The sequence below is a fragment of the Lasioglossum baleicum genome, chromosome 2 (genome assembly GCF_051020765.1).
Source record: "Lasioglossum baleicum chromosome 2, iyLasBale1, whole genome shotgun sequence".
NCBI lineage: Eukaryota > Metazoa > Arthropoda > Insecta > Hymenoptera > Halictidae > Lasioglossum > Lasioglossum baleicum.
Window position 1 is genome coordinate 20,796,443 of NC_134930.1, and position 20,222 is coordinate 20,816,664.

The window sequence follows — 20,222 nt, forward strand, 5'->3', positions numbered from 1 at the left end:
ACCAACGGCAAGAGTCGCAAATTGTTTGTCGCGAGGCTCAAGAAATGAACGAAGATGCGGTTGTACTGTATCATGCTGATTTATTTACTCATATGGTCATAGGTATATAATAATTGTAATCTAAACCTCTGCGTATAAATATTGTCGGCCGTCGAGTGGCCGTTAGGCTGGTAGAATTAGCGTCGTTACTCGGTGATAGTTTGTAAATTCATAGACGTCAGATTGTAACCGGATTTATTGTGGTTTTTACGGACAGTAGCGATTGGTACAGCGACATTCACACGGGCGATAATGCACGGTTACTGTCGATAGATAGTTTAGTCGAAGTATCTACGTGCTGGTGTGAAGACCGTGTTCTCGGATCGCGCTCTGAATGTGAACGTCGAGAGGAAGATTTACATCGACGTCCTTGTGCTTGTAATCGTCCAGGAAGTAAGACGGCCCATCAATGCTTGCCGGAAACTCCTTCGGCAAGAACTCCTTGCTCCTTGATTCCAACTCGAACCCCGACAACGGGTATCTCAACGATCTGACGGAAAACAAAGGTTATCATAAGTACCGAATAAAATTCGATTGTAAATTATTGGATGCTTATACTAATTCGTAGTCTTCTCTTTGCGAATTTGAAATAGATTCTACTCTTACAAGTTCTGGATTGGCAAGAAGGTAATATCGATATTTTGAGATGAAATAAAATCCAATTTTTTTTATTCAAGCAATGAACTTTCACTAATGATGATGAATCTATATCTTTTAAGTAATCAACCTTCAGTATAAATGTTCAATATAAATTCAAATTGTATATACAACTTTATCGTTCCCCTCAGGGTTACAATTTTGACTCCTGCTCCTTTCTCCGCCTTTCCTCCTCAATATAAACTCAGTATAAATTGTGAAATAAATTTTCATTCGTCAAAATAACTACTTCAATGCGAAAGAAATATCTGCTAGCGTGGTCGACACCTTTGTTCATGCTTGAAACACTATTTTTAAAGTTTTCAGATTGTAAATACTACATGGGAGTAATTAAAAGTTAATGTACCTTCGATGTAATGAGTGGAAGACTCGAATATAAGATAAAGTTAACATTGAATAATTCTGAAAGTTACGAATTAGTTTCTACATGCAATACACAGTCGGTCGGAAAAGTTTTCAGTTGACTGTACATAATTGCGATAAATATGATAGACTGCGGATGTTTACACTTTCGTTTTTCTTGGTAACAGCTTCGAAGAGAGAAGAATTCTTCAACTTTCTAGTTTATTAATGTTCGAGAGCTTTATCCGTGTTCTGACCGCATAAAGATTCGCAGTCTAGCGATAACGATTTGATTACTCACTCGTAAGTCGTTGGACTAACGTGAATGCGGAGAGGCTCGCTCAGAGATTCGAATTTATTCGCTAAGGTAACATTGTGCCCGAAAAGACAATACCTGGGCATTTTCTTTCCGACCACCCCCGCTAACACCATTCCGGTATGAATGCCAATGCGCATCTGTTAGGACAATAGTATACTTAATTAGTACAAACATAACATATAGAAACATCCCCTTGCCTTACAATATCGAGTCGGAAGATTCGGAAGAGTTCAATAAATATTTTGGTTTTGTTAATGTACGTTAATGTTCGTTAATGTTCGTTAATTGGAGAACACATATGCACACATATATATAAAATGTCTCCTTCTTTAGGAAATTGAGAATTACAAAAAAGGTTTAATCACTGAAATCGTAAAATAAATCATAGGCCAAGGGGTTGCGACGCAGTAAAAATAGAATGTGCAGATTCCTACTCTTATTGGTTTGCCCTCGTGGGTCATGTGATGGGAACACGCTTGAATCATTTTCAGAGCCATCCAAGCAATTTGCTGCGCGTGTATGGTGGTATCTCTATGAAGACCGCAAGCAACACAATAAGCATCTCCGATCGTCTCCACCTATGGTAATGATCGAATGTAAAGTTCGTAAGCAGCATACATTTCATTGTGAATTCTGCGCGTTAAATAGTTCTTTCTCTGCGCTAACTTCTCCATAAAACATCGAGTAACGGGGTACATTGATTAACATAGATTTGCATTCGATCTTTCGCGTTCATCGTGGTCCCGACTCGCAACGGGGATTGCTTTACAAGCATTTACATTTAAAAAGCTCGCACCTTATATACGTCGAGCTGGCCGCAAAACGAGTCGAACTGCTCGTAAAGATTTTGAAGCATGTTGATCACGTTCATCGGCGTCGCAGTCGAACAAATCTCTGTGAAACCGACGATGTCACTGAACAGCATCGTCACGTCCGGGTATGTTTTCGCTTCTATGGTTTCTCCTGAAGAAAATTTGTGTGGTTACGGAAAATATTCCGATGAAGATAAGACAGATTTTTATAATTGGTTGTTTCGACATACCCAACCATAAGCGTTTCGCTATGTCTGGAGGGAATATTAGATGGAGCAAGCTGACGTTCTTTTCTCTTTCAGCGGAGACTAGCAGGCTTGCCTCTTCGATGAAGCTCTTCAATTTGTCCATTCGCCTCCTCAGACCGTCCTGCAACAGTAGATATACTATTAACTGCGAGGTAAAATTGATAGTCCATTTTTTATAGGCCATTTTCTGATTACAATCTATTTTAAGAATACATATGTATTTATTAAAGCGTATTGAGTATTGAGTGTGTCTAAATATAAATAAATAATTAGTTATAAATATTCTTGGTGGGTGAATTTGATTTGCAAAATCTATAATATACGAGTATCAATGAAACATATTATAAGATATAATGACTAGATTATGAAATATATATATTAATTAAATTCTAGTATACTAATTTAAGCTGCTAATCTTCAAGTTTATTTTAAACATTTGAAATTGAACCGCCAATACACCGACGCCATCTAGATTGTCTTCTCTGCACGCTGGCGACACCTACATCGAGGTACTGTAGCTCGGTAATGTAGGAAGGCTCTTTAAAAATGCACTGTGCAAACTCGAAATATCAATGAATAATTTGTTACGTTCGGAAATGATTGAGAATAATTTATAATAAATTTTGATCGCGAAATAAGACCAGTTATTATGAAATCTCTTCGGCTTCGTTGTTATTTATAACGCGAATCTATCGATCGAACGCACGAGCCCATGAATTCTGCAGATATAAATTTAACGATATTATAATCAGATGCAAATGCTGTTGTACCTGTGCTCTGGCTTGCTCCCCTACCAAAATCACCTCCCTCGTAGCATCGTATAATGGAATATCAGATATAAAAAGTTCTCGACCAGTCAGCCCTTCCAGACCGTTCAGGAATGGCGAGCTCACGAACAGGATGGAATCCGATTCGGGACAATGGACCATCTGACCCTTCATTTCCAGTCCCTGAAATCATTGAAATCCCATCAGTAGAAAAATTCAAGAAACCCTGTCGAACAATAACAATTATATTGTGTCAGACGAATCGACCGAGGAAAGTCTAGTTGCTCCACCTTTTTACTTGCTTTAAAAATTTTGCTGCTGTTCTATCTGATTCTACATAATTAAATTCACTATGAAAATTGTATATATTGTTAAACCATGGATACTTTTTTATCTAATGCACAGTGGTTGTACAAAGAGTGTTCGTACACCTTTTACAAACGAATAACCTTTTCAAAAATTGGACATTAGTACAAAACTTTGTACAAAGTTTCATTGAAATCATTATAAGATGTAAAAATTGAAGTTATTGATTCGTACAATTGATTCTTACCTCCGCGGGATACTTATCAAGACCTGTCGGTCTCTGCAGGGTCAGAACAAAAGGTGTGTTCGCACGCTTCAGTATCTCGTGGAAGGTAAGACTGACTCCGCGTGGCCTTGTGAACGCGAAGTACGTTGCTATATTTCGGCCCAATCGGTTCAGGTGCTGTCCGAAAATCTTCATGAACCCGACCCCAAGCTGTACGAGTTCCAATTGTCGATCGACGACAAAGTGCCATGGGAACGCCTTGCAGAAACTCGCGACCCCCATACGAAGGTCCGTGGCCGTGGTCGAGAGTGGACGGAAAGTAGACGCACCTGTATCGAGGTTATTGTCGTCGATCTCCGAATCGACGGTCGAGCTCTTGGTATAGCCCTCTGGGATGATACGGTACCTGCGAAACGATTCGTTGATCGTTATTCGATCGAGGAAAACAATTATCATTGCTAGCAGTACAAGTACCAATTTGTTAAATTGGGTATAGAATAACATTTTTTCGTTTGACGCCTCGTTTTCGAGAAAATCGAGTTTAGAGTTTAGAGTTCCGCCAAGTTCGCGTGCTATAGTATATGCACAAAGTAGAATTGGTTGATCATGGTCAGACGCGCCAGACGAATCCTATACAATAGGTTGCAATATTCGCTGCATTTTCAAACTCTATTTCCTCGAAAACGAAGCGTCAAACAAAACAATGTTATCTGGCCACACCCTGTAGAATTTATCTAAGTTTTCTTCTCTTTTCCTTCCTTTTTAAAAAGCGTACTCGTGCAAAAGAAGAGTCTCCTCTGCCGCTGTAGTGGGAATGGAAAATTAGGTATTTACAATTTATCTAAGTTTCGTTCTCTTTTCCTTCCTTTTTAAAAAGCGTACTCGTGCAAAAGAAGAGTCTCCTCTGCCGCTGTAGTGGGAGCGACAATTCTAAAAAGGTGGGAATGTTAAATTAGGTATACATATTTAGAATTGATCCCGTATGAAGGGAAAGCCCCTTGCTTAATTAGGTACCCTCCAGCCAGGTCTACAGTCAGCGAAATGTTCATAGTGCCACTGAAAGTTTCATGCGTTTCCGACTAATATAGCAATTCGATTAGGCGTGTGTTCCGTCGGGAAGAGCATCGTCGAAGCTGTTTAGTATATCGGATTATGTACGGGCCATTAGCGGGCCGGTCGTTCCTTTTTTCGGGAAACTTTTAATTGTTCCGAACTCATGAAAATAATCCAATTAGGGAAGTTCGCGGATGCGAATAGGAGAGTCATCGAGGGATTCCTTTACGACGCTAATGTGTAATGGGGCGCCTGCGAATCAGCGTGCACCGTGTTCGATGCAAATGCCTAGCGAACATGGCCAATCAATATTTGTTCAGGCCGTAGTCTCATGGACCCCGGTACTTTTTCCGTGTAAATTGAATTCCACTCTTGCAACAGAATGTCGACAGCTACGTATCGATCCTGCGTGCAAATACTAAACATTGTTCCTTCTCTTTTTTTGTCCATCGTGAAACAGGTTTCTACGTAATCGGTTCGAATCGCGTATGAACTTAATGGACTGTTTGCGCGCAGTACATTTATTTTAAACGTTCGCTCCGTAAAGCGTCATTAAAGCGGATCGGATGTCTTTGTTCTTCTTACCCGCGCATCCGCTTTGCCGGTATTACGGTCAAATGGTTAACGAGCATTATTAAGGGGGCAGTCTCGTTTCCAGGATTTCCAGGTTCCTCGATAACGCGAAGATGGGCTCCTTCAGTGGTGAAAGCGTTAGATAAAAGAAATTTCCTATTTTTACGTTTACGAGGAGCAATTTGCATTATTCGGCAGCATGTAGCTGACGCAGCTTTATGAAAATATTGAAAATATTGAACTTTGATCAATAAAATATTTTCCAATTTGTTCGATGATCTTTTGCCATCTTTTTGGTAGCTTCATAATTGCGCGCTCATAAAACTGGCCCTTATCTGCAACGAACTTATCAATCAACAGTTTCGTAAACTTCCAACCAAGCTTCAATAATGAAAAACATTTTATTGAATAAAGTTCATTGCTCGAATACAAAAATTGGGTTTTTTATGTCACCTTAAAATACCGAAATTACTTTCTTGCCGACCCAATAGCTACGTGCGCAGCTTTATGCTTCCGAATAATGCAAATTACGCTGCTGAATAATGCAAACTGCGCCTCGTAAACGTAAAAATAGGACTTTCGATGTCGACTGCGGCCTAGATTAATCTAGCGCTTTCGACTACTGAAAACCTTTGCAATCCTGGAAACGAGTCTGCCCCTTAGCCGGGAAAATAAAAATTTTGCGTTACGAGAACTAGCGGACGATAATAAAAAGAAACCGAGCACGAGTGTTTCCCTCCTCTGAAATTACAATCGTAAATGAACTGACTATATGCGAGTGTTCATAAAATTAAACACGACTTTCCAATTCGTAATTCGAGAGACAGAGATGTATTTTAGGAAATGGATCGGCCTTACCTATAAGTATTGTGGACATCATTGTAGTTGACGATCTCCACGGTTGCATTGTCGTTATAAAACTTCCTGGCGATGCCCTTCAAGCTGCCAACAAGCAAATAGGCGCGGGAACGGTGTTGCGTTGTGAAATGCAGTTCTACCGCTTCCGGGGTGGCGATGCATACGAACTCTGCCTCCGCCTCTGATCCAGACTGGTGTTGTACAACGTCGTTCACACCGTCGAGAGTGGTCAGGAAGGCTGTCAGATCGTCCCCGAGGCAACGGAATGCCCGCTCGATCAGACCCACACAGCCGGAACAGATCAGCTCTTGGCCGAGCTCATCGAAAAACCTCAACTTGTCGATCTCTGAAATCGTTTCTTTGAATTAACTCTCTCAGCGGCTAGGCTTCTAGCGGATTACAACTTCACGCACTCAAACGAATTAAACGGGCTCCCACGGCTAAAAGGAACCTCGGAATTAAACTAGAGAAATGAAGTATGTTTCACGTACATTTAAATACACGTGTTCCCTTACAAAAATGACAAGATTCAATTTTATTTAGACTTTGTGCGGCTCCCATTGTAATACATGCTCTACCGAAGGTGTTTACACAAAGACTTCTTACGAAATCATTTTTATTATTCCAATAATTGTAAAATAACAAATCTGGAACCGTCCATTTTGAGTTTAGTGTTAAAGAACTACCCTTGCTACTTCAGTGGGAACCGTCTAAAATGTCCTTCTTCATTCCAGAACTTTTCGCGATATAATTTAAGCTGTTCCGGTTACTTTTGAGGGCTCGAGAAGGCTGTAACCATAAATCCAGTCGAGATGTTTGGAAAGTTAGTGCGTCGTTTGAAAGATCGAACGCTTGCGAGCAGCATTTGGCCTATGCCGTTCGCATTTATTGCACAATCTCGAATGTTCCCGAGCTCTTCTTTCGAAGAAAAATCGCATAATTTCCACGAAAAAAATATTCACCAGCTCATAAAACATCGGGAGACAATTGTGCAAAATAATTCTTTAACCGTAACAATTTCGCGAGTGGAAGAAGCAATTTCTGAACAATCGGGATTCCGAGCATGACTATTGTTCCCCGTGCGAAATTATTCCACGAGCAATCAGATCCAATACGACTTAGGTGCCAAGGCGATTTCCTTGACACCGGTAACCCGAGGATTTTCCGCTAACAGCTTGATTGATCGAGTCCAAGCTTCGCAACTGCACTCGCTGCTAGAAAATTCGTCAGGATTTCAGAAAAACGCTCGAACCATGCATCTTGGCGATTTCTGTTCGAATATTATCTTACGAGGATTTAATATCGCTTGGAACCGGTGCTGTAATACGTTTCGGTCTCTCGTTCGACCAAGCCGTTGGCTGGCTGCGCTGAATGGAACCGTAATTTTGCTGACGAGGGAGTCGGCGACGATTCTCTCTCTCTCCGGGCCCTGTGAATTGGCAAAAAAAAAACGTGGTCGGATGCAAATTCCAATCGTTACCGGAGAGTTACTAATCTCCGAGCGTGTTCCGTTCCCGCGGGTTTCGAAAAGTTGAACGGTGTGTGCTCTGGTCTCCGTTCCGAACCCGACGCGGTCACCTCGTCACGATTTCAACGTTGTCTAGCTTCATCCGTGTGGACACGTTCCAGTTAAATCAGCCATGGCCGTATCACACGGTGGGCACAAGGTATTTCCTTTCCTTGATAGTGCACGAGTTAACGAATCCACGTTCGATTTGAAAGAACGATTTGAAATGCGTTCGATTTCTTGTAAAACTGATTTCACAATCGACATGTTAATTGCCTGATCAGTGGACAGCGGATCTTTATGCAATTATGACTTTTACAAATTTTCAAACAACACTACGATATACAATTTGGTAGAATTTCGTATAAAATTTATATTTTTATTTTATTCGTGCAATTTGAATTTCAGGGAAGAGATCATTTTGCTAAACTTTCGCTAGGTCGTACGAAGTGTGAGAAGCCTGGTGACAGGGGCGGGTCCGCTGGAGATTAGCGAATAAAAAGAAATTGTATTAATTAATCAGAGTTCGGTCAACTGAGAGGGCAGTCTCCCGCGGCTTCCTCTGCGCAGATACGCGCTGTCAAAGTTCGGAGAAGTTGAATGGGTGGCTGCGAGTGTTACGGTGTCTCGATTGCTGATGAAATTTAATTAACGTCGGGAACTTTCGCCGAACTAAAAGTCGACGGGTTGCAACGTCTGTATCTCAAGCTCCTAAGAAGCGGTCCGCGAGGTCCGCCACAGTTTATCGAATAACTGAGGGAGCTAGATCGACGGGAAATCTAGTTTCGCACATGTTTCGCCGACCGGCGAAAGTTTTCCCGAAGACGACCTGTACTGTGGTCGATAAACGACCGATAGATTCGAATCGCATTGCATCGCGACGCATCGGAGCTTTGGCTCCCTTGCAAATCCGGAAATCGACGCGGCCACCGCTAGGTTGTTCTAATGCCCGCGCGCATTATTTCCCACCGAATGTCACTATCAGGACGCGATAATCAATAGCGGCTGGTGTATAGCGGCTATATAATACGTCCAGCCAATCGCCTGGAACATCGTCCGATGTTTCTGTGACGGCCTGCCAAATCATCCGGTAAACCTTGACAAATCGATGGCCCGTCGCCACATCGAGTTTCTCGCTCGTCGCCTATCGTCGAGTCTCCGACTGTGACCGGTTCAGCAACGATAGACCATGTTTAGTCTACTATTAGACAGACGAGGTGTAGTAGTAGACCAATCACCGATTCTATTTCTATCTCTAGAAATCTAATTTTGGGAACGGGGGAATTAAATGAACTAGACGGAATTCTGCGAGACGCAAATCTGGAGATCGCGCACAGCACGTAGAACGTAGATTGCCAAAAGACAAGGAACACGAGCTGCGGGGAAACGATGATCAAGAACAACGAGAACAGGAAGAAGAATCACGAGGAACACGAACTGCGGGGAAACGATGATCAAGAACAAAGAGAACAAGAAGAAGAAGACGAATTGCGGGGAAACGATGATCAAGAACAAAGAGAACAAGAAGAAGAAGACGAACTGCGGGAAAACGATGATCACGAAGAACGAGAACAAGAAGAGAAATTACGAGGAACGCTAAGCTAATGCGAACATAATAACCGACGGTACCGCGAACGAACCGTGCATAGAAATCGGTTCATCCTGAACATCTCTTCCTCGAGGATGCAATCTGATGCGCCTCTGCGATATTAATCGAGCGCAGAGGGAAGACAGTGCCATGTCATTGCGTGTTGCCTTCATACACAATGACAATTATCGTGGGAGATAGGAGACCCGGCAACAGACTACAGTTATCTACTTCCAGGTCTGTCGCCTGTGAATATGTCGGTGATTACGTTCGACCAGTCCCAAGATTGGCAGGGACGATCAATTCTGTTGATTAACGCGAACGCGTAAACTCTAGCCGGTCGTTTAAAGAATCATTCGATGATTCTTTATGATTATTAGCCAATGCTGTTAGACAATTTAAATCAACAAGTTGATGAATTATATTCATTCTTACGACGCGAACGGGTTAGAAAATGAAGGAAAAGGCGAATACGGCTGGCGCGGAAAAAGGCACACGCCCGGAACTATATTTTGCAGGGACAAAAAAAAACACACAGGCACGCGCACGGGAGAATTCGAGAGCGTTCTTCGCGTTTTGAAGAGGTGCTCGACGGAGTGATGCGTCGCGGATGGCTGTCAGGTTGCAGCCATCAACATTTACGGAACAGAAACAAAGAGTGCAGTGGAAATCGGAAATGCGGATGATCGGTGCCGTCGCGCGTCGGTGAAAATGTTCACGGAACGCTACACGACTCGATAAACCGGGGGCGGAGGTTGTTCTCTCTCTGTGCACGTAGAGAAATACACTTGTCTTCTGGCCAGTTATCGAGGGAAAGAGAGGACAGGCGCGCTCGCGATTTTATCCGGCGATTATTCGCGTGACGACTCCGATGCAGTTCCGTACATATCCCGCTTTAACGGGCGAACATTGATCTGCATGGCTGACTGAATTGGAACAATTCGTCGAGGAGGAACACTTTGGGAATCGATGCGGCCCGTCGCGCACCTACACTCCTGCACAAAGTGATAACACACGCGTGCTATCTTTAATTCCGCGAAGACAAAGGTCGCATATCATTTTCTACAGATTTTTTATGCATTTATAGCAAAATTGAATTAATGAAAGTCGAACTTGTTGGAAAATTTAAACAGTTCAGGATGTCAGGAGCATAACTGATTACTAAACTGCGGATTTTATGCATTTATTACATAAATGGCCACGTACAATTTAAAGCAGTGGACATGTTAAAAATATTTAAGGACGTCAATGTATTATTTTCAGCTTAACAGGATGATTAAAAGAAGAATACAATTTTCATTTAGCTGCTATGTCCTGCAATCAATGTGAACATTTTTTATTTTGCATAAAGATCCGCAGTCTACTGATCACACACACTTTAAATCAGAATAACTGTAATATGGAGAACGAAAGCAATTCCAGTTGAAAGAACAATTTCTAGAGTCGCAAAATTTTGAAGCAAAATGTGTCGCAGCTTCCTCGCGCGTGCGCCTTTAGAAAACTGAAAAGATTTCCTCGGAGCACCGGCAGACGAGACCGCAACAAGTTGCGAGAGGTACGTGCCGCGAACGTTTTGACGTTCGCAGAGTTGCAAGAAGGTGCTCGAAATGCTTCGAATACAGAAAATGAAAGGGGAAGCTGTCTCCTGTCGTTCGTTGGGAACCTGCGCGGGGTACATACAAGTATTCGCGCCGCCGCGCCGCGGCTGAATAGAATTTTGCAGCAGCCTCTCCCACTTTTTAATTCTCTTATCCGGATGCTAAACTATCGATTTTAGTTACTCTTTCAAATATTATTACCTCGCGCGTACAGAATTACCTGAGAAGATGCGGATTTAATGCTTTCGCGAGAAAAATGAATAGAAGAAATTTCAAATGGTATCGCTATTATTTAATTATTGCTTTAATCTTTATTATTTCATTACGCAATATATGATTGTGTTACAATATGGCTTAGTGTCCAACTGCAATTAAATTTTAAGGAATTGATAAAAATTTCAAGCGTTAGTAAGATTAACGAGTAAGTTGGAAAGAAATTCCTAATTGCATAAAAATCCACATTCATTAAAATCGCATATATTTTAATATCTTGTTTTATATATAATAATTTTTCGTTTGAGATCATTTATCCATTGAACTGATAAACGCAATCACGTCCGTCAAATGTCCGAAACGTTAATTCGTCGGTTAGTGGACATTTGCGATGACATTTTCGAACGAGGTTACGCGCGAATAAAGTTGATATATTCGTGGACGATAAAGTTTCGCCGGAGATTGTTGTGCAGCGAATTAATTTGATTATCGCGACCCGGGTAATACGGTTGCGCAATCGCGACGGTAATTGCGCAATTTTGTGTAAACGATCCGGCGGCAATCGCATAATTTAAAACTCGCTTAAGCATCTTCCAGGCGTAGCCCCGGGTTTACGTTCCTGTAAACATCGAATGGCCGTAACGCGTTCGCCCGGTGATCTATAGGAACATTAATTAAAACGCCTGAACGACCCGTTGTAAAATAAGCCGGTGTTGTTCCAGACCACTTTCGAAGTATGTAGTTGCTGCAATTATCTACCACGGTTCGTCGTGATAGGCATTTATCGTTTTCGAAGGCGAGCGTAAGTTCGTTTGGCAGAACTTTAAAAAACATCACTCTCCCCGACGAGTGGCGAAACGTTTACCGAGCCACTACGATCCAATTTACTGTTCATACATGAAATCGTTACAACGGCCCCCCGAGTTCTGATGGAATTCAACAGTTTAATGAAGCGCCCTAATTCTTGCGCCGTTTGCCCTCCCGGCAAGCAAGCATTTCTTTTTAATGAACCGTCGGACTATGATCAACGCGATTTCAATCCCGCAGATTGAACAGAGTCGGTCGGGGAAGAATATACAACTGTCGCTGGTATTTGTTCGACCCATAGCGACTCCCATTAATATTCGGACGCTCTCGAATAACCGATAACTTCTTAATATTGGATTTTTTTGGGAAGTTAGAGCAATTAGTTTACTGCACGATGTGAAAAGAAATTTTTACGATAATTCCAGTTAGTCAATATCGAAAAAGTTATCGTCTCTTTAATAGTATCCGATTATTAATGGAAGTCACTGTGCTTCAGTCATGAAAGAATCCAATATCTTTCTCTCTCTGAATTTTTGCATGCTGTTTTTAGACATACAAACATAGCACGAGTCCCGCTTCCTTTGTTTGCCGTAGCCACTGTTTTCCGAAAGAGGAAACCCGAGATACATATGTCAATATTTACTGTCACTGACCGTTCCGAGCTTCCAAATATCAACAGACCGTCGATTTTCCTGTGCTTATTGCTCCTAAAAGTTTCACTTTTCTTTCTTTTCAGTTCCCACTTTTTTCACGTCTGAAAAAAATACATTTAAATTCTGCAGCATCGAGAGTGCCATGCTTTCGGCTATGGGCCGCAGCTCTTCTGGCGTCATTCGGTCCCACACCCGGCGCAGAGATTTTTTCAGCGACTCGAAACTTTTATGGGGCTGAGCACAGGCCCTGGCCTCCAAAATCGACCCCATAAAAATTTGGAGTCATTGAAAAAATCTCTGTACCAGGAGTGGGACCGAATGACGCCAGAAGAGCTGCGGTCCATTGCCGAAAATTTCAAGACACGTCTGAGCCACTGTATCAGCGCAAAGGGTGGCCATTTCGAAACTTCTTAAATATATATGAATACTGAAGGTCCATGTTATGGTCCTATTATTTGGTTTTTCAAAATTCGTCGATTTGACAGAATTATAATAAGAAATGATTAACTCCGTTATTTCTTATCACCCTGTAAGTGGCGAGGGTGGTTCGTCGCCAGAATGTCTCGTTTGTCGACTGAAGGCTCGTTAACGATCTCTCGACAGAACGGGTGATTTTAATCGGCGCTTCTTCTGGCCGCGGTGACGGGATCATTTTCTGGGAGAAAGAATCGCGTCGTCGACGAAGACGATCAAAAACCCGAGCGTCCGTGTAATAATACGTCGTCGTCGATCGTTGGACCTTAATGATCCAGCGAGAATTCCCGGCTAGCATGTTCGACGGCAGCCAATATACGTTGTCAGGTGGTTCTGTGACGATCCTTCATCTTCGAGGGCATGTTAACCTAATTTGCATTCGGCTGTCAAGTACTGTAGTTACAGTGGAGCATGCTTCGCGAACGTCCCATTAATCATCATGGACAATCAATATGCACGCTAACGTATTCAGATTGGACTTCCCTGTCGGAACTTATCAACGATTTCCGTCAGGATCGCTCAATAGGGTCTCGACGACCCAAACAGAGAGAGAGAGAGAGAGGGGAGCATGGAAAGAGAGAGAGAGGAAATTCGTGTTATCATGTTCACTCGCGAGGACACGTTTCTTCCGCAGAAACGAGTTTTCCCGCGATAAGAATTTGTTTCTCCCGAACGCGACGGATCCCACGATAACGCAATAGAAGCGAACAGATCCCTTTGTAACCGTCGAGCAACGTTGGCGTACCAGCAATTAAACGCAAACGCCGTAAAAGATTCACTTAGCTTGCTAATGAACTTTCCAGCTTTGAATACGTTGCTGTCATGTAAACTTTAAGGCCGGCGAAACTGTTTTTTAACTAAATGAAAAGTTAGGCGAGACACAGCCGCGTAAGTTCATTCCCGCGGGGACTCTAATAGTATTTAATTATTGCTCGGATACCCTTTGTTTAACCTTTCCGCTGCAAACAGGATACCTTCATGAAACTGAATCTCCCGGGACAGTGCTCGCGTTATTTTTCCGCGTTCATAGCCCGAGGTGGTTTAATGGAAATCTGTTATAAATCTGAGTTTCATGCGTTTACCTACGGTTCCATTGAATTGTGTTCGGCGATAAGTCAATTACGAAGAAGCGTGGGTATTATGCTTTGCGTAGAGAGTATTCGTTGGGGCGAAGAACTTTCATTAGTTTCTGAATGTTCGTCCATTTCAGCTTTTCATGTGAGAGGAACAAATGGTCGATGTAATATTGGTTTTTCGCTTCGAATTCACCCTTTTGCAAGTCACATTCGACCTTTTGCAAATGAATTTCACTCATTAAGAATATTTAAAATTGATTATTTATTTAGATTTAAAATTGTTGAATAATGAATTGGCGAAAATTGGTAATTACTTCGAAATATGTATTTGACGTACATCTTTGCGATAAATAAAATTTTGAATTTCTTAACAATTCATTTATATTCGATTTGATTTTGTTTTACAAGAACCTACTTAAAAATACTTTATGTGTAAAAGGGTGAAATTGATTTGCAAACGGGTAAATTTGGAGCGCAAATCCTGTACAACGGCAGACGTTCTGGCAGGGAAACAGCGAAGGCAGAAAAAGAGGTCGAAAATTGGCGGAAGACAAGCAGAAAACAAGTAAAAATTGAGAAAACAGAGTATGGTGGCAAGCCGCGAAAATACGGAAAAGTGGAGCAAGCATTGAACGGGGAGGGGGTTGGGGGAAGCTGCGGATTCTGTGAAGATGGATAGAAGACGTTGGAGCATACGTTATGGCAGAGTGTAAAGAGTTGGAGGGAGAGTGCACGTAATAGTGGAGAGCATAGTTGGTGGCTGGAAGAGAGAAAAAGTAACGAAATGGCTGAGGGTAGTGCAGAAGATAAGGGAAGGCAAAAAGAGTATAATGGGACGTATGGTGGTGTGCGTGATTACGAGAGCGGGAGGATTAGATCAGCCGCATCGCATGTTGTGCTTGAAATAAGCAGGTAATTTTGCTTGTGAATAAAAAGAAACGTGTTGAAAGATGGCAACAAGTTGTTACAAATAATGGAAATGATATCATTGAGCAATATTAACACGTCCCGTGCCACGTGGACCACCGATGGTACAAGTTTAACAAGTTTATAACTAAAAATAATCATATTGTGTTTAGTTTATAACAAGTTTAACACTGCAGAGGGTATTCCCACCGAAAGAATGAGTCATTATGAAAAATGCAGTATAGAAGAAAGCACGCGAGTTTGTTTAACGCGTTACACATATATTTTTATAAGTAAATTCAACACAAAAGTTGCTGTCCCAGTATCCAAAATATTGTTTACATTATTAAATAAGTTGGCATCTAATCAATTACTCAACATTTAAGTATTGTATGCGGTGTTCATCAATTTCTGCAGAAATGTTTAATTTTCCAGTTAAAATGGCTCCGAGTGCAAAGGGTTAAAATACGACAGAACTTTCGCTGCAACCGAATATTAGAAGAAGCTCGCTTCGCGGCGGTTAGAGCGGGGGCTAAAGTGCGGAGATACCGAAGATAAAGTAAAAGCGCGATTAACCGGGGAGAATGCATCGGAATTCCAGCGGTGGCCCGATAAAAATTTTCGCTGCGCAGGAAATGGAGGAAGGGATGGTGCACCTTGTCCTACGTGGCGTGATCATCTAACATTACAGATAACGGGCAAGAAGGTAAAGAAAGAGAGAAAAAATGAAAGGAAGAAGGAGAACGGTTGCACGGGAATAGCACGAGATCGTTCTTCGGAGTCGGCGGAGCGCAAAAAGGATTTCTCGTGCAATCGTGATGGAGCCTCGGAGAGTGCCTCGAGTTAGTTCGCTTCGAAAAGGCGCGCCCGTATTAGACCTCTCCTGCTATTGACTCGCGGAAACGCCGCACACAATCCCGACACATTCAATACAGCGTGCGAGCCGAGGAAATTTATCGAAGTAAAATGTCCCTGTCCGCAGGGACACAAATCTTCCGATGCACCTTAAATTGTAGCCGCCGCGCCTTCCTATCTTCCACGGTGTTTCGATAAAACACAGTAGAATCAGTGTTGAGATATTGCACGGTTTTCTCGCGCATGCGCGACCAGGTACAGGAACGTATGACCAGAACTATTACTGTGGTAGGAAAGTATTGGTAGAGTTCAGAAGTCTGTTCAGAACTTCAATTTCAACACTCCAATTTCAACTTCAATTTCAACTTCACTTTTTCAGTTTCCACTCCCATTTTCCAGTTTCAACATCGATTTTTCAAATTCCACTCCGTTTGGAACTCATTCTGGCATCACTGGCGGATATCTCGGAAACTATGCGAGATAGCGAAAAACTGAATTGAATCAATCTTGTGGCACATTTTGTCAGCTTTAATTTTGTATAGAATGGTACGGAACTGTCTATTATATATTATATGTACATACACATTAAATTTTAATATAACATACGCATGTTAAACATCCATATTTGAAAATCGGAAAACAAAATTTTGCGAAACTATGCGGGGTGACCAAGGTACCCCATTTTAGCCCAACTTTGTACTTTACTGACGCTAAAATCGTCGCGCATGCGCGAAAAAACCGTGCAACATCCCGACATTGAGTAGAATCTCGCGTGTACGAACCAATTACATAATTCATTATACAAAATACAGCTCTGCGTATCATCGAAGTATAAGAAATAGGATTTTCCAAGATAAAATTGTTGCTCGATAGACAACGCTGTCAAGAATCGAATAATCCGTTCTCGCGCGAGTTGCCGCGCTTTAAGGAGCTTTCGCAGCGCAGGCGATAAGGCCGGGTAAGATTTAACAGATTACGTTCGCAAAGCTAACACCAAGTTGACGCGCGACTCGAGTTCAGTCGGCGAGGAGGAGAAAGCTGTTGAGTCGGAATGGAAATATGTACTTTCCGGGAGGATGCGCGAGCTTTATGGAAATCACTGTTTAACTCCCACCTCGTCAAAGAAACCGCGGATCACAGTCGGTCGCTACAGACGCGCCCCGTTCCACGTATCCATTATCTGTCTTTAGCTCCTCGAATTCCAGTTATTTTGAATCCCCTTGTTCTTCGGACAAACTCTATTTGTTTAAAATACTTGAAATGATACGTTATTAATAAACGATCTCTACTCCATATCAATATAAGCCGGGCGCTCCTAAATTGGCGCATATTGCAAGCGCTCTCCTTTCAAGCCACGAATTCTTGAATTATTCCGAGAATTCAAGAAACTCTTTGACGTAAAATCCGCACTTTCGTGTCGCTACATTGTACCAGAGACGTGCCACGCGATTGTTAAAGTTGTTCCGTTGGCGTGTGAAATATCATACTTCCAACCTACAGCTTCTGCAGGCATCTCTGCTGTAACGCGCAGTTTGTAGAAAATTGGTTCAAAGATTTCTGAAGCGCCTCGTACATAAATTTCGGTGATTCCGGCGATTTTTCTTTGCGCAGGATTGCTTCCATTTTTCATTTCCCTACGCGCCAGGTGTTCCGAAATTCCGAGTTCCCTTGCATTATTCTTAGAATTCGCGGACGCCTCTGAGGTAAACTGTAAAAGTTCGAGGACACGATTCTGCGTCACTACGTTCTGTCATTATCAACTCGTCCTACCGTGTGAACTTTAACATACTCTAACTTCTGCAACATTTGTTTTGCATTTAGATTGTTTTACGTTGGAGATTGGCCAATTTTCGGAAACAGTGCGCCGTTCATAGAAATTAGGTCCGAGGCAGAGTCGGAGGCGTTCCCGGATAGAGGTTTCATGGAAACGCGTCAGTTTCCTCGCAATTTTCTGCTGCTGAAGCATTTATATCATGGCCGATCGTTCTCGCCATTTCCACATAGTCCGTGGAATTTCGAAAGGGAAGGAGGAAAACGCGGAAAGAATTTGATTTAGTTCCCCAGTCTTATCCGCGCACTGTCTTCCGATGTATCGTCGATGAAATATTCAGGCCTGTCGGACGAGCGTGTTCCAGTTCTCGCGAGGAAACAGAGAGTCGGAGACTACTCTCTTCCTTTTTCTCTCTCGGCACCGAATTCGTCCTCTCGCGGTTCGCTTGTTCGTCGAGAGGAGAAACGACAGCTGTAGGGAAAGGCTGGGAAATAGCGAAACGTGTCAGCCAGCCGAACAACCCCGTGAAATGCCCGAGACCGTCGCGTCGCGTCGCTTCGGGAACGACAAGAGAAAATATTAAAAAGGAGAGCACTTTGACGCGGTTTCCTTTAAACACGAATCGATAGCCAGGTCTTAAGGGGATATTCCCGCTGGTACGGATCAGATATCGACGTCCTTTCATTACCATGCGCTAGACCCCTGTTGCTTTGATACTCGCCACGTAAGTATCGCATAGGAATTCGATCCTCTAACGTTGTTGGATCAAAATTGGAGAGAATAGACCATAAACTAGCAAGTCCGTTCATCTGCGAGATCATACCGGCCGCGGCCGTCATATTACCCACCGCCAGGGATTCTAACCCGACGCCTAACCCAATCCCGGTTCACCAAGGAATTACCTAACATTGCAGCTAATAATACATTTATTCGCTGAACCTGGCCGTTAGCCTGCGGCGATCTTGTAGAATTTAATACATGTTCTACATTTTAATATTGTAATGTTCTACATGTTTTACATTTTTATTTTGTATCGTTGTTTTTAATATAACATGAAAGTAATTGAGTGGTGACATCAATTTCTATTTTACTCCTGCTTTCAACAATCATTGTAGAACATTTCTGTTTTAAGTAAAGATCCGCAGTTTATAATAATTGTTCTGTAATCGTTGTAAAAAACATTATATTTGTAATTGTTCGAATTGTATACCGTAGAAATGTTCTGTGTCATTTGAGGGAAGCAGGAGTTAAATAAAAATTCATTTCATCCCTTAATAGCGTTATGCATTCTTCATGAATGCATAAAAATCCGCAGTCTAGTTATAAAAGTGTTTGTAGCAATGCAAGATCGAGGACTTTTGTCAGACTGGCAGAACAGTAACAGTTTATAGTCTGTGGCTGTTGCCAAGGCCTTCAAGACAAGGCTAACAAACAGGAGACAGTATCTCGCTGACTAATAAACAACTTCTACATGTAATAAACCACACATCCACCGAAAAATAGTACAGAAAGGCAACCACGAAATGTGGCAAAGCAAATAAACCATGCAAAACCTAGTTTTGCACGACTCGTGCCAGACCAAAACATTTAGCATTCGCATTGTGCATTTAGCAGGTTTCGAAACGACTGGTAGAAAACAATTAAACGAAGCTTTGAATGCTTCGTAGGCGTGGTTTGGAGAGGCAGCGTTTCGAGTACGTGCTCTCGCTCTTAATCCTTAAATAGCAGCGAAGAAATAAGGCTTCGGGGCTCCATCTTTCGGAATGATGACCGGCACGGTGCGTTGTACGCTAGTCGACGGATCAGTGACGCGAACGTAATTTTCTCGGACCACTTGCCCGGCCGGTCGTTCATTAATGTTGAACGACTGGGATTACGTCGCGGAAACTTTCTTAGGGGATCGTTTGTTGCGCCGATCTCGTTAGGGGCTGCATCATCGAGATTAGGTCGCGCGTGGCTGGCATAGTTGCCGCCGGTATTTTCGTGTTATCGCGAATTTGCATTCGGTCCATGTAATTACGGAATATCCCTAGTGTGCTCGTCGGCAGGTGCACACTAACACGAGGTTTCGAATATCGCGGCATGAAAATCGGCCACGGGGTTGCGCAGCTCGTTCGACGTTACGACGTCTACTTCGCGACTTTGCCGTCGGGGAATAACAAATTAATTCGACCGCGATTCAACTTCGCTCGGGCTTGGAACTCGCGTAATCTACGTTGCTCCGTCCCAGGTGGCGCTGCCGCGAACCCACAACCGATTCCGATTACATCGAATCCTACTCGGCTATCGGACCGATCCTTGTTACCGTCGAATCTGCAGGACACCTCTGAGTCGTTGAGCTCATTCCACTTCCTGCTACACGCGATTTACGGAAATTCAGTCGCTGGCAATTGATGATGATAGGGTGCGGTGTTATTTCGAGCCGATTGCACCTGCTGCGATTCAGCTGTACGCTGTTGATCGCCGATGATGCTCCGAATAACTGCTTGCCCCGGTTGCACACGGATCATCGGTCCATCTAGGAGGACTTTCGGGTGAATTCTATCCAATCTAGTTGTCTACTTCTCACGAATA

At 42.7% G+C, this 20,222-nt stretch overlaps 1 protein-coding gene across 2 annotated transcripts in view; it reads right to left on the reverse strand.

Annotated features, from left to right (window-relative positions):
• Positions 1-217: 217 nt before the first annotated feature.
• The window catches only part of Gycalpha99b (guanylate cyclase 1 soluble subunit alpha 2), a 63,210-nt gene continuing 43,205 nt past the window's right edge, over positions 218-20,222 (reverse strand). For both annotated transcript variants that reach the window (XM_076438714.1, XM_076438704.1), the window contains 8 exons: positions 6,201-6,546; positions 3,738-4,122; positions 3,188-3,367; positions 2,400-2,538; positions 2,154-2,320; positions 1,792-1,935; positions 1,340-1,494; positions 218-529 (listed from right to left, as the gene is read on the reverse strand). In XM_076438714.1, the coding sequence (XP_076294829.1) occupies positions 331-529; positions 1,340-1,494; positions 1,792-1,935; positions 2,154-2,320; positions 2,400-2,538; positions 3,188-3,367; positions 3,738-4,122; positions 6,201-6,546 (1,715 nt within the window). In that variant the 3' untranslated portion in view covers positions 218-330. The remainder of the gene's footprint in view (positions 530-1,339; positions 1,495-1,791; positions 1,936-2,153; positions 2,321-2,399; positions 2,539-3,187; positions 3,368-3,737; positions 4,123-6,200; positions 6,547-20,222) is intronic.